Here is a 15,683-nt window from a genome sequence, read left to right as displayed (position 1 = left end):
TCTTTCACTTCCATATAAGGAAAGATTAAACGATTTGCTATGAGTAATAAATAAATTGATGAGGCGTAAGAATACAGAAAAAGGCATATGACTGGGCCTCTTTACAACTAAAAATCATCCTATAAAATGCAGGAGCAATGTTTTTGCGTGACTTTTTGGTGTATAATGTTTACAAACTAAACTCCGTCGGATCTGACTGGAACTTTGTCCCCCCTCTCCAGCCGGGAGAGCGGGGATGTGACTTCGGCTTCACGATCTATTTAGTAAATAAAATCTTGTGCACAAGATGTTCTCATTATTCCTGCTTTCTTGACAAATAAATCCACCAAAATATAGGGGTTGTTGCCCTTATATTAGATATATATATATATATATAAATCTGAATTTAGCTTTGCTCCTAAAGCTTTTTTAAAATTAAATTTTTAGTCGAGTTTTTTGTCGAAAGGTACAAGTTTAAAAAAAAGTTGTAAGAAGCAGGTAGTCGCTGCAAACTTCTAGAGGAGTTAAAATTGCATAGTAGTAATCCATGCTCGAAAATGTCATCATATCCGGCTAGAAATGCTTATGACCTGTTCAGCACACGAAGAAACAATACGGAAGCACTACTCGCGGTTCCCATGCAATTTTAGTTCTTATTATGTGTCTTAATTCCTATAGACATTAACTTTATTAATTTTTTTAAGTTAAAATTAATCATTTAAAAGACAAAAAGATATAGAACATAAGAATATAATAGACGATAAGAATATTTTCAAATACTAATTTTTATTTTTACAAATAAACGTAATTTTGGTGATTGCAAGCATTCCACAGCATTCGTTTTCTGAAAATCGTGTTGACTTTGTCGGTCGACATTTTATAACATTTGTAAATGCTGAGAGATATCGACTGACATTCCACAACGTTTTTTCACACTATCGAACAATATCTTTATGCGATATTGTAAAATCGATTATAATAGGGGTCCATTTTATAGTGTACACTATTCTGCTTCGATATTATACAATGCTCGAAGCTGCGTTTTTACGATATCGTTTATGAGATACGTGTTACACGGATAACTTAATGCATTTTCTCGATATCATATTTTTGGAATAATGCAATAAAAGAAACTATATTTTTAAATAAGAAATGCATTCTCTGTACGGTCCTTAAAAAATTTAAAAAGTCGTGGCAAATGCAAAAAAATAAGGTGTATTTTAATAAATTTGTATTAACCACCGTGCTTGATATTTTCTAACATTAGGGGGACCGGAAAGTAATGTCGTTTCGGTGCATTAAATATTTGTTAGTCTTAAAAACCGATTCCATTTTTTTCGATCCATTTCGATTCTTTTTAGATCCGGCATTGAAAGGTTGTTGCTAACGAGGATGAATTGATTAAAAATAAAATCCTGACAACAAATGTCCAATGGAGCGAAATGACATTACTCTCCGGTCCCCCTAATAAATATATATAGTTTGTTTTGGAAACATTGGTTTCACATTTTCAGTTTTAAAGTTGATAAAAAAGAAACATTGTTTAAGGAATCACCTGAGGCAGTGAGAGAAAAGTAGAGGCATGGTAGCAACACCTATTCCATATCCCATGTGGTAGAGCATTTGTATCTGATGTCTCTTCCTTTTAAAGTACTCTCCCAGAATGATGGAGGATGTCTCTCGGGTCAGACAGTCACCTGCCCCGATCATGAGTCCATAACTGAAGTACACTTGGTGGAGTTGGGTGGCGAAAGACGTGAAGAGGCAGCCAAGAGACGTCAGAATTCCGCCAAACATGGCAAGAAGTCGAGTACTCTTCTTTTTGCATAGTGCGATCACAAGTGGAGAAAAAACGTATGATACCCCTGTGGAGGTGACAGCCGTGAGAACTAAAAAGAGACCAAAAGTAGGTATAGTTTGTCTATGGTAAGAACTCCCCCCCGTCTGCTGCTATCGAAACAAGAATAGCAGAATTCAGGGAGGGTAGCTTCTCTTCACTCTAGGGCAGTGTTTCCCAACCTTTTCTTTGTCATGGCCCACCTAAGCCTTTCTAAAATTCTTACGCCCCCTATGGTAAATACATAATTTTTAATATTAAAAAAATTGAATCGTTCACTTGAGAAACTTAAGTGATAGGTTTTAGTAAGAAATGACTATGAAATTGTTAACGAAACACAGTAAGTAAATTTTCATAACATATAATAAAAAACTAAGATTCAAACTCGAATAATTTTAATAAAAAAATTTCTATAATAATTTAATATTTTGATTTAGTGAGATCATTTCGCTTGATGCTTGCTGCACAGAGATTTTATGTTAGGTTTTAATTTGGTTAGCTTCAGTCTCAAGTCTCACCGTTGTGTTATATCCAGACAATTTCTTTTTTTTTTACCAGTCAATCATTTACAGCACTAAATTCACATTCAGCTAAATATGAAGATGGAAACGGTAACAATAGTTTTCTTGCACATTTGGTTGAATTTGGGTATTGGATTTCTGTTTTTTCACAAAGCCATGCCATCACTCCTTTTATATTAAGTAAACTTTTAACTGACTTATCATTCTGCATTTCTGCTAGTTCTTCTTCATACTGCATATTTGATATATCAGACAAATCCACTAACATTGGCTGCATCATCCATGTTGGAAAATCAATTTGTTTCAAATCAGAAAATCTTTCTTTTAAAACAGCCGATAGAATTTTCAGATGATCGACAATAACAAGTAAAGCGGTATTATTTACTTCACATTTTTGGAGCCAATGAAACTGTTCAAAGTTTTTGCTGTTAACATATTTCAGACATAACTCTATAAGGGTAAAGAAACCAAATATATTAGCTTTTGCATCAACAGGAGTTTTATTTGCTCCTTGAAGTTGCTTTTTTAATATATTTAGTTTTTCAAAGATATCGGCTAAATAACTAAATGCTTTACCATCGACTGTTAACAGATACTTCATTTCAGATTCGTTGCTTAAAAAATCACTAAGAGTATCAAACAGTTCCATAAATCTTTTCAAGCAGTTCACTTTAGAGAGCCATCTTACTTCAGTGTGAAGTAAAAGTCTAACATGGTTGGCATTTTGTTCTTCACAAAATAGCTGGAAGAGACGTTCACATTTGGCATTTGCTTTAATAGCATTGATACACTTTATTACTGAATGTAAGTACTTCACTTAGAACAGGCGAGATGTTTTTAGTTACCAAGTTTTCCCTATGAATAACACAATGCACAAGAATCATTTCTGGATTCTCATCTTTCATCAATTTTAAGCAGCCATTTTTCGTGCACATCATATTAGGAACACCATCTGCAGCACAAGATGCTATATTTTTCATTGGTATATTATTGACATCTAAGAAGCTTTTTAGCTTATTATTTATATCTTTGGAGGTAATAGTGCTTTCTAATCTTTGACAGAACAAATTTCTTCAGCAAAATGCCCTTTACCAATATAACGTAAGTTATCAATATTGCCACACTGGCTATTAAAGTTGATTCAAACATTTTCACTGAGAATTTTCTTGTTTTCAGCTTTTCAACAAGTTGTTTTTCAATATCTTCACTCATTTCGTTCGTTCTTCTGCTAACAGTATTGTTACTGAGTGGCATAGCTTTTACATCTTTGTCATCTTTTTCAAGAACCGTTTTAAGAAATGCTGATATTGACGATTTTATTAAATTCTCTTCTATAGTATGATTTTTTTTCTCCAGATTTAGCAGTGAATAAAGAAGTTTGATAACTAGCCTCAAGAATACGATTAGGAATTGAAGCGTGAGCAGTAAATAGACACTTTACTGTTGTCCTCTTTTCAAAATGTTTCTTTAAAGTTTGAAAGTAATTCAAATCTGAATTAATATGAGCATTATGTTTCGATTTCAAATGCGCCTCAAGATTACCTCGTGACAGCAGGTATGAACCCAAATTTTAAATATTCCTCCGAAGCGAGATTTTAAGGCGTCCACGCGGAGCCTTCCGACTGCCGCACGGAGGTTAACTTGACGCCAGAAACCCAGTTGATCTTTTGATCTCGTCAAACGAATTTATAATATTTATTGGCCGCAAAATATTTAAGAATTTCCTTTTTTCTTTCAATTTTAGTACAGAAAGCATTGCATTTAAATGGCCCGGAGCAAAAGGGTTAAACTCGTGTCGAGTCCATTTTCGAATTGCCCCCCTTAACAATCAAATTGCNCCCCCCCCCCCCCCTGGGGCGTGGGCCCCACGTTGGGAAACACTGCTCTAGGGCTAAACACAGTAGACCGAAGCCGAAACCTGTTCTAAACAATGACCCCACACTCCTACTTGAAATAGTTATATGATATAAATATGATATGATATAATATAAATGTGATATAGTCTGGACCTGAAGGAGATTTCACTGTAAACGTGTTAAACACAATATAATTTTTCGTAAAGTAAAAGTCTCTTTTAAGGGTAAATGAACCGTGATTAGAGAAACGGGATGACTCTGGGTGTTTTTCGTAATTTTCTCTTCGTTTAATGCAAATTAGTTTCACTTTGAAAATTGAATTTGTACCGAGGCTGGATGTCTTATGAGTTGGGTTCAAAATTACGGAATTAAACATTGATTGCCTACTGTTTGACGTCTCTAACTATTAGGTATTTCTCTCAAATACATTTTTAAAGTCAAAAAAATGAAGTAAATAAGCAGACATATTAAGAGTAGCAAATGAATTCATTTGTATAGTCGCAAATTTTGAAAATTTATGTATGAATAGTGAAGAAGTTGGATTGAAATCATTAAAACCTGTTTGATTGCAGGAGTACACAGACAGGAGCTGAAAGGTTAATAACAGACCAAAGTTTCATCAAACAATCTAACTGGTTTTGATGTTTTCCTACCGACTTCCTTACTAGCGATTCTCCAAATTTTTATAAAGTTTTTGTTTTTTCCTATGAAATTCCAGATAAATTTGCAAAACTTATGAAACTTATTAAATTTATGAAAATTACTTCATGAAATCTCTGATGACTGTAGACTTTTTTGACTTTATTTTTGACAAAGATGACAAAAAATATACATTAAGAACCGCCATTACGTTACACATGTATACATTAATAAGAAATCTGGCACTTTTCGGTTAGCCGGGAGCCAGCGAAAAGTCGTCAAAAAATTTAGATCTTCGCCAACTTTTTTTTAAATGTGTTTTCATTTTATTTAGTTCGAACACATAAAAATTAAATAAAATTTTAAAACAATCAAGCATAATGAAAGAAAATTAAAAAGTAAGTATTGAATTTCTTACGCTTAGATAACTGAAAAGTAAAAAAAAAATTTGTTTATAGAGTGCAGATCACGCAAAATGTAAATACTATTGAAGGACTTTTTATGGGGCGCTTACTCCAGAGTGGACTGATCGTAAAGACACGGTTCCCAGTAGAACACCGAAATCAAGCATTACTAGTTGCGGTCAGTAAGCGGGTGGGTGACCTTTTTGATCAGCCCGCGTAGAGACCAATGGTGCGCGGTATCTGTCTTTGTTAAACTGTTCTACCACAAAGTGCTTGACTTCGCGCGCAGGTCGTCGGGCTACCAAAGCAGGGCAGCCATCCCTTCTACGGAGAATCAAAATTCCTGTATTCGGATCATCCTCAGGGATGTTTCCCAGACCGTCACCAATAGCCCATTGTGCAGCTTTAGTGTGACATGAACAAAATACTTACCTACAGTTTGTCTAAAGTAAGAACTCCCTTAGCCATTCGGCTGGACCCGTGGCGATGACTATGGTGACGGTGAGAAGCGTATTCCTACCACTTATACTTTAATAATGCGAGGCGATCGAAAGAATAATATCTATTTGGTTCCATTGTATCATATTTGTTTCTCATTTTGCCACTTTACACAATCAGTTTGAATTTTTGCTGAGTAAAGAGGATCTTCATCCTAATTCATTGAAATTTCGAAAAGAAAAATGGCAAACTTATTTCTTAGTGGATCAAAAAGCAGTGAACAAGAAAGCTTTTACGTGGCTCATAATAATTTTCTTAATAAATCATTTTTGCATTGCTTTTGTAACAATTCAATAGTTTTGTTACTTCCTGTGAAATATCTTTTCAAATATGTTCGAATATCCTTCGCAAATAGTCAAATAAGCGTCAACCGAATATCGGTGACACGGCCTGATCAGAAACTTTGCTGTCACGCGAATATGGGTGACGCGGCAGTCAACGCGTTAAAATGAGTGTCTGTATATTTTTTGTTTAAATTTCAAATTGAAAGTATTTTTGAGCTCCTTCAAATTTTTTAAAAGTGATACCAATATTATAATAAAGAATTTACTAGTATTTAATAATTTAAAAAAAAAAACACACAATGAATCCAAATGAGTCATTTTTATTGATCACTCGTAATTTTCATGGTGTGTCGTTTAATCGAACTGTATAAACTCTACAGTTAATGTGGTTTTAAAAGTGGAAGAATATTTTGTTAATTACTTTCAGCTTAATATGATGAAAGCGTAAGTGTTGGCAGTCCGAGAAACTATGCAGTCATCACTAAAATATAAAACATAGCCTAGGATAATTTATCAATTATGATAGTCACGACTATTGTTTTCGATATTGCTATTAATAATAATAAAAAGAAACAATATAATAGTTACCACATTTTTAATTATTTTATTTAATTGCTCGAATCAAAATACCGTATACCAATGTTGCAGGATCCATCGACTACTAATCAATTATTACGAATATTTAACTTCATAGGATTTATAAGAAAAATGCTTCCGTCATTACTTGGGGGGGCTCACCAACCCTGAGGACTAGTTCACAATAATTGTATTTCCTTAGCAGAAAACAGTTTTTTTCTACTTTTTTTTAAAATCATTTGCATATGTACTAAAAGGAATTCTGTTTGCTGACGCTTGTGCCTGCACTTCCCGCGTTCAAATATTATTATCTATTAGTATTATAAATATTTAGATCTATTGGTGAGCAGAAATTTTTTTTCTAAGTAATAATTTTTTAAAATGACATTTATATTGTTATAACATTATAGTGTTCAAACAAATTTGACGAGTTCACACCCATAATTTAATATTTTCGCTTACCAAACGGAGATATATTAAATACTATTTTTGCTTGTATCTCATTGTGCATGAAACTGATCTTTAAGTTCTAAATCATTCAACAGATATCTTTAACTGTAACTTACAACAACATGTTAATGTTATTTGCACAAAAATAATAATTGTAAAACGGTTAATAAGATTAGACCACCATTATAAATAACTGTATCTTAAAACGTAGCGCAAAATTACATTATAATAATAATAAGAAAACAACACGTGATTTTGTGTTGCACGGACTACATTGAAAAACTGTGACACCATCACTAGATTTTTATATCACGTTCGATGTGGCAAACGCTTTAGATCAGGTCTAGCACGAAGACTTCGCATAATAAAACTAAAACAATTCAATATTCCCATAGATGTAATCAAACTTATTAATCACTAACTGAGAATTTACCATAAAACTAAACAAGGCTTTTTCTGATACCAAAATCCAAAGAAGCATCCTATCTCATCTACAATTCTGATTTTCCAGCTAATGAAAATACGAGCAGCTTTCTATGCGGACAACGACAACCCAATCAAAGACAGATGGAAAGTTAACAGATAAATCAAGCCTCATTATAGTCAGATTCTCTTAAGAGATTCCTATAGTTAACAAAATGTATCGGTGTTATACACTGGGAAGAAAGACGCATATCCATCCCACTCATCGGCCACCGGTCAAACGCCTGCTTTATATCACGTGCTCAATCATTATTTATGCCCCACCCGCATGACTGACAGTATCTCAGAGACACAAATTCGATATCTCCCAAAACAACGCGATGTATGCTAAAAACACATGAAGGACGAAAATGAAATGACCATCAAAGCAGCTCAGTCATTACATTAAAAAACTGCAACACTTCAACGAGGGAAATATCGTCTCTGACTATCGGACGCAGCACAAAAGACGTCAGCATGACAATTTAAATATTAATTAAAATTCCACCGATGGATCGGTTGATGGAGGTGGGTACCGAAACGTGGATCATATATTTAGAATTACAATACCATCTCTTCTCCGAAATTTTTTATATTTAAAGTGATAGTAAAACTTTTTCATTTTATTCTTGAATTTATACATTTAATGAAAAATGTTTTTTACTACCACTACAGATGACACAAACATTTAGAAAAATGCATAAGTTGATGTGTTTAAAGTTAGGCAAACTATATAAAAACGCACAATTAATTTTAAAATTACGTTCTGCTACCACTTCGAGAAATCACTTTTTGATAAAGTGGTAGGTATGATATACATTGGAGACAATTGTATATTTGCTATTTACATGTAGTATATCTGTTTAAATTAATTGTGATGAAGTTCTTTTATAATACTTTACTTTTTATACCATAAAGAAAAATATTTTCTGAATTAACATAAATCTGGTAGTTGTTGGAGATTATGATATGGGTTGACGACAATTACAGGGGCTGCCAACTTTCCACTCTTTTTGTAAAAAGTTACTTCTAGTGGTTACTATGTTTCTTTCATTGAATAATTTTTTTATTCATATAAACTTATTTTCTACACCACTATACATAAATAATTTAAAAGTTCATATGCAAAGCTACGTTGTTCCAACTCCTTCGTGGTGAGGCTGTTAAAATGTTGGCAAAATTACCGAAAAATCGGAAATCTTTGATTTTTAAATGTCTACCACTCTATGAAATATCTTTCAAAAAAGCGTTGCCAGGCCTGCAATCAGGAGAATAATTATAACAATCAACTTGTACTCTTTTTGCAGCCAGTGGTAAAAAGAAGGGTCGAGTGATAAGTCCAGTCCAGTGTCATCATATGAAAAACAGATCATTCTTATTAAACAATAGCAAAATCATTTCATTATCAGAGCTGACAGCTACTACACTTTTTGTGCAAAAAAATTTTTTAGAGTGGTAAACGATAGTAAAATCAAGATTTTGGTTAATTTCACCAACATTTTAAGACCACTGTGACAAAATGAACTTTTGAATCATTTTCACATCGTGATGAGGAAATCAGATTTACTAAGCAAAGAATCGTATACTAAAACATATACTTTGCTACGACCAGATGAAATTTTCCAACAAGCTGTTAAAAGTTCACATTATTAACGCGCTTATTCTGGTAAAGCAAAGCCTTTATATTTACCATTAAACCAGGAATGTCTTTGGTTTCGGCATAAGATATTTTATTTTATATCCGTCGTTGAACAGCCGACCCAGTTTCGGGTTTTACAACTACCCATGTTCAACTCCATAGTCTTGTCATTTTGAACCCAATCCAGAAGACAAGGGAACTCCTGGATCAAGTATTGGGGGAAATTTGTTTTTGTGGAGGACTTTTTGATTAAACTAACTCCCATTTGCGCTACATGGAGAGGAAAACAACGAAAACCTTCCACGGTTAATCGAATGGCTAGGAGACTAACCTATGATCCGTCTGCCACTGAGGATATTTTGGGTCTGGTTCATTTCATCGACAATCACTTCATCGACAGGCCATTTCATCGACACCACTTCATCGACAGGCCATTTCATCGACTAGGTCATTTCGTCGACAGGCCGTTTCCTCGACAGGGTTGTTTAGTCGACAGACCATTTCGTCGACAGGGTCATTCGTCGACAAGTCATTTCGTCGACAGGGTCTTTTCATTTACAGGGTCATTTCGTCCACAGGGTCTTTTCATTTACAGGGTCATTTCATCGACAGNTAAACGATAGTAAAATCAAGATTTTGGTCAATTTCACCAACATTTTAAGACCACTGTGACAAAATGAACTTTTGAATCATTTTCACATCGTGATGAGGAAGTCAGATTTACTAAGCAAAGAATCGTATACTAAAACATATACTTTGCTACGACCAGAGGAAATTTTCCAACAAACTGTTAAAAGTTCGCACTATTAACGCGCTTATTCTGGTTAAGCAAAGCCTTTATATTTACCATTAAACCAGGAATGCCTTTGGTTTCGGCATAAGATATTTTATTTTATAACCGTCGTTGAACAGCCGACCCAGTTTCGGGCTTTACAACTACCCATGTTCAACTCCATAGTCTTGTCATTTTGAACCCTATCCAGAAGACAAGGGAACTCCTGTATCAAGTATTGGGGGAAATTTGTTTTTGTGGAGGACTTTTTGATTAAACTAACTTGCATTTGCGCTACATGGAGAGGAAAACAACGAAAACCTTCCATGGTTAATCGAATGGCTAGGAGACTAACCTACGATCCGTCTACCACTGAGGATATTTTGCATCAGCACTGTGGTCAGTGCGAGCCAGGTGCGGAATTCGAAACGACCGTCATCGCTGGGATTCGAATCCGGTTCACCTCATTAGGAAGCGAGCTATCAATCCCCTGAACCACCCCGGCATAAGAGATTATAAAGTGGAAAAACTAACAGTTAAGAACTTTTTATTTCATTTCACCTTGTACTCGGCTCAGTTCACATGTACTTTCACCGTAAAGGCTCATCCCAAAATAATTTATCCTGATCTGATTTCGATCTTTCAAATGGCCACCTGGAGCCGCTTGTAGCCCAAAATAATTTAAACTATAAGTGGCGTTTTATTTGAGCTTTTGAATTGTTTGTTTGTTTGCAGTGATGAACTCAATAGCTTTAAATCAAAAATACAAAAACATAAATTAAAAATTTCATCATAAATTTTGCTACCACCGGGAAAAGTTTTCTGACTAAGAGGATCCAGTTGGCATCACTGTCATATACGAGGGCTTACAATGTTTACGAAGCTTCCTACTGTCACGACCATGACTCTCTCTCTCTCTCTCCACAGCTCAGTCCCGAGCTTTATTAGACTCTTTTGGCTGGGAAGTTTTGGACTACCTCTCGATACAGCCCAGACCTTGCTCTATAAGTGTTTTTCATCTTTTCTGATGTTTCGAACATCATTTCGGCTCGCAACTAGTACAACGATGATGAAGACGTGTGATCTCTTGGTTACCGAAGATGACAGCAAGTTACAATGAAGAGAGTATTCCAAATCTAGTTTTAAAGTATGATAAGAGTTTAAACGAACGTGGCAACTATTTTGAAGAAGAAAAAAGGAAATGTATGTAGAATCAAAAAATAAACTTGCTTCATGAAAATAGTTGAGTGGAAGAAGGTTTTAAAAACAAGTGAAATTTATATTGATTTCTCCACCACTGGAAAGTAACCGTATTTTATTTAGATTCTTTATCTAAACATATTTGAAAAATTCATACATTTTGTTAGTTAAAAACATTTTAAATCAAATTATTTAAACCTAGAATCAAACCTTAAAATCGTAGTGAATTTTTTTTTCTTTGAATTCGTAAAGATTGACCAGTTTTCTGTAACATAGTAATTTATATTACTATAGCTGCCAACTCGCCCAGTTCCCCTTTCAAAAACCTTTAAACATATGTAAAATCCTTATTATATTTACTTGCAAAATCCTTATTATATTTAAAATGGTAGCAAAATTTATACTTTCATTATTCTTTCGTGATCACTAAATTTGTTTAAAACAATTTTAACGCATATAAATAATTTTAAAAAATTTGAAAAAGAAAAACGGAAAATTCAACGCGAGCAAATGTTGGCAGCAATAACTATGATTAATGCATAGCTACTAGCTTTCCGTTGGAAGACTTCTTCTAAGGGTAGCAAAATATACATTTTAATATTTATTTACCAGTGAACGTCAACAATGACATAGTTGCTTTGGTGAATGTCCGAAATATTTGTTATATCTCATTTGATATTAATTTATTCGATGATATTATTATATTTATTCGATATTTTAATATCTGCTGAAGGTAGAATTAGGAGAAACATCAGTGTTCGGAGGCAGTGTCATACTAGGCAGTGGCACTTAACTAAATCTAGTATATATTTCGGACATTTACAAAGGCAACTATGTGATTGTCAATACATTCACCTGTGGAAAACAGCAACCACCAATAGTATATTTGAGAAAAATTTTCTGAAAAAAAAAAAAAAACACGCAATATTTGGATGCTTTAATGTAATTCTATGAAAATTAGCAAAGTTCTTATTAAAGTTCTTATAAGCAGGAGTGAAAAAATTCAAAAATCGTTATATTTCTGTCTTTTGCAAAAATCATAAAAAGATAGAGGAGAAATAATTATTATTATTTTAAAAAGTATAATAGATTTGTAAGCATGCGATTTCAAAATTTGAGAACCAAATAAGAGGGCGAAATCTAATAAACTTAAACGAAAGCTTTTGAAAAATTCAATGTCTAGTGTAAGTGTTTAAGATTTATTATTTTATTTTTAGTGATGTTATGAAGATTATACGTTACCACTTCATTGTTTTTAACAAAATATCAATTGCATTATTAGAGATATAAATTAAGAACATAATATTATTAATGTTGTTATGCGTGTTTTCTTTACAATAAAGAAATAATTGTGCCACCCATTTCAGATTTTTGGAGGGAAAAAAATTATCCTCAAGCAATGACAGTGGAGGCTGCTTGTACTAGATCAGACTACACCCCAAAAGTAAACAGAAGAGCTGATCAAACGATGCTATAAACTATGTCTCACGCAAAGCAAAATGGCTATTCCCGGGAAGTTAGCTAGTTTACATAGGGAAAGAAAACCCATAGGATTTTTGTTTCACCTATGTCTTATGTTTTTTTCAGTACGAATTTGAAGTAATCCCACTTACAAATATGTTCCTATAAATTATATATGAGTATAAATTATAACATTATATATTTTCATATAGAATTGAGTCCTTACCTGGTTCAATAGATTTCTGTCCCTGCATAAAATGATTCCGTATTTCAACGATGAAGAATCCACTTGATAAGATCACAGTATTGCCTAGAATGTGTACTATAAGAGCACAACACAGCACTATCCAACCCCAGCCACCTTCAGGATAATAATGTTGGCGAATAGTGGCTGTTTTTGGATTATTTGGTGATAGATTCAATCCTGGAATCGAACCTTTCATTACCGATTTCTTTTTTTCCTCATTCCTGCAACAAGTGTGGAGGTGAGAATTTTGCCTGGATTTCGGCGAAGTCTGTATCCAGCGATGCGTGAAATATGGACTTCGGGGGTCTGGACTGGCCACGGACTGCGAACGATATTCACGACGGTGAAAATTATCATTTGTTTTTCTCGAATTGTTTTTCGATAATTCTTCAATCGAATTTTGGCATCCCACATCCCGAGATGGCTCCATTTTTAGAATAGAAGGAGCAAATATTTATGTTTGGAACTTGGTATTGTATTGATAACTCTTTTTTTGATTATCATTTTAACAGCTTTTCTTTCATTCATCTTACTATAGTAAAGAGTTAAATGTAGAATTTTACAAAAATAATTAAGTTTTGTTACTAGTACAATGTACAGTACAAGATTTGAAAGACGCCAAATAATATTTTGTCCTACGTAAATATTCGTGGTTTCCTTTTTATCATAAACTGTTCAAGCATTTGAAATTTTAACTTACCAGAAATGATATTTCTTGCTCTATTTCGAAAATATTTTTCCACAGTATTACATTCAAAGATGTAAGAGTTGTTTATTCAAAGTACTTTAGCAGTAAAAGCATTTAAAAGCTGATAAACACCAGCAAATTAAGATATTATTGCGTTCATTATTTATTTATAACAATAAAGAAAGGAATTTGAAAATTTCAATATTAAAAAAAATATTCTTCATTATAGAGCTCACAATTCCACGATACATGTTTTTAGTATAATACAATTTTATTTGTACACCAAAGAAACCTAATTATGAAATTATCAGCTCATTGTTTGCATAATCCATATTATTGAGCACTTACAAATAATGCAATTTCTGATAACATTTAAGCTGGTCAAAACTTTTTATATGATTCAAAGAATTTTTATTCTGAAAATTTAAAAATTATTGATAACATTTAAACTAGTCAAAATTTAGTATGTAAATCAAAATATTTCTTTTTTTAAGAGCGCAAAAATTTGACAAACATATTAGTTCCTGATAATATCCAAGATAGTCAATATCTACTACGTAAATTGAGTTTTTTTCCTAACATCGTAATAATTTGACAAAATAAAATAGTTCCTATTAACATCGGAGCTAGTCAAAATCAACTATAGAGATATTTAACGAATTAAATAATAATAATAATGTAAGAAATAACGTAGTTCCTGATACCGTTCAAACTTGTCATAATCCAATGCATTCTTTTTTCTGTGTAAAAATCTGATAAACAATGCAGTTCCTGATAACCTCTCATTTAATCCTAATTCTCCTATAAAATCTAAGGTACTTCTTTTTTTTTTTCAAAACAAGAATAAGAAGAATAAAGCAATTCCCTAACAACATCCAATTTAATTAAAATCCTACTATGTAATCCAAGAAATTTCTTCGCACACTATAACAATTTCACACACAAAAAAAAATAATAATTTTTTATCGGAAAGAGAGATACCGGATTTATTGACAGCGTAAGAGATCTTTCTGGAAGTCTTTAATGAGAGGGATGATGAAGGTGGAAAGAGAGACCTACTTCAATCGACATCAACCAATCATAGACTGTTGCACCACTTCACTTCTTTCTGTAGGAGGATAGAATTATTTCATTCTGACGTAACGGTAAAACGAATGGTTTGTTTCAAATAAAGTTTAAAAAAGAAGGCAATTAATAAATAACCAAAATTATAATAATAACAATACTACTACTACTACTACTACTACTACTACTAATAATAATAATAATATATAAGTATNTATATATAGTTCGTTATATGGAAAATTCGTTAAATAAAAAATCATCATTTGAAATACTTAAACAGCGCAAAACAGCAAAATGCACTCGACATAATTAAAATAGGAATGAATACACCTTTATCTTGTAAATTATTATCTGCTATCGAATTGTTTCAAATGATTAATCATATAAAGGTTTGGTGATTTCTTCATCATTTCCGTCACAATGTATTGCTGTATTGTTTTTATTTTTCACACTGTCCAAAATATCCCATCAGTTAATGTTTCTGTGGTTCAGAATTAATAAAAAGAAAATCATTAATCAGTACATCATCATTCATTTCGTGGTTCTCTCTTGGCTGTACCCACATTTTTTGAAGTTCTTCTAAAAGAATGTCATCCTCGTTCCAAGTTCTCCTCGCTGACTAAAAGTCCAGCTTTAGTAAAAGTGTTACGAATAGTACGATCTGTAACATCATAGTTCCATGCTTTAGAAATTTCTCGTATGCTTTCTGGAAAATTCATTCCTCTATGAAATGCAAACAAAAACGGATTTTTCTGCTTTTTCAAGAATAATAGATTCGTTAAATCATTTGATATTCTTCCGACAAATTCCTTCTTTCTAAAATTTATGGATGATCATTTGGTTATTAATTTTGATGATTTCGAAATTTTAGCTAGGCAAATTTACCCAAGTCAAATAATTCTTAACAGAACTAATATTTGATATCTTTCAGCAAATTTTCTAAATTTATCTCTCAAAACTAATGAAGATAGGAAAATGACATTCAAACTTTTTGACAGAGGAAATGATTTTAACTTTTCAATTAAGAAAAATATCGATTTTAATTCCAACTTAGCCAATAGGGTTTTTTCCAATATTATTACCAATCAGATTCTTAGGTTCACAG

At 32.8% G+C, this 15,683-nt stretch overlaps 1 protein-coding gene across 1 annotated transcript in view; it reads right to left on the bottom strand.

Annotated features, from left to right (window-relative positions):
* LOC107442966 (monocarboxylate transporter 10) overlaps nucleotides 1-14,419 on the bottom strand; it is a 28,643-nt gene extending 14,224 nt beyond the window's left edge. The window contains exons 1-2 of the mRNA XM_016056676.4: nucleotides 12,805-14,419; nucleotides 1,535-1,868 (exon numbers count right to left, since the gene is read on the bottom strand). Coding sequence (XP_015912162.2) covers nucleotides 1,535-1,868; nucleotides 12,805-13,255 — 785 coding nt within the window. The 5' untranslated portion in view covers nucleotides 13,256-14,419. The remainder of the gene's footprint in view (nucleotides 1-1,534; nucleotides 1,869-12,804) is intronic.
* Between the last annotated feature and the right edge of the window lie 1,264 nt (nucleotides 14,420-15,683).

Source organism: Parasteatoda tepidariorum, chromosome 3 (genome assembly GCF_043381705.1).
Source record: "Parasteatoda tepidariorum isolate YZ-2023 chromosome 3, CAS_Ptep_4.0, whole genome shotgun sequence".
In the NCBI taxonomy this organism is placed as follows: domain Eukaryota; kingdom Metazoa; phylum Arthropoda; class Arachnida; order Araneae; family Theridiidae; genus Parasteatoda; species Parasteatoda tepidariorum.
The sequence above is the reverse complement of the archived record's forward strand: the minus strand, read 5'-3'. Positions and strand labels throughout refer to the sequence as shown.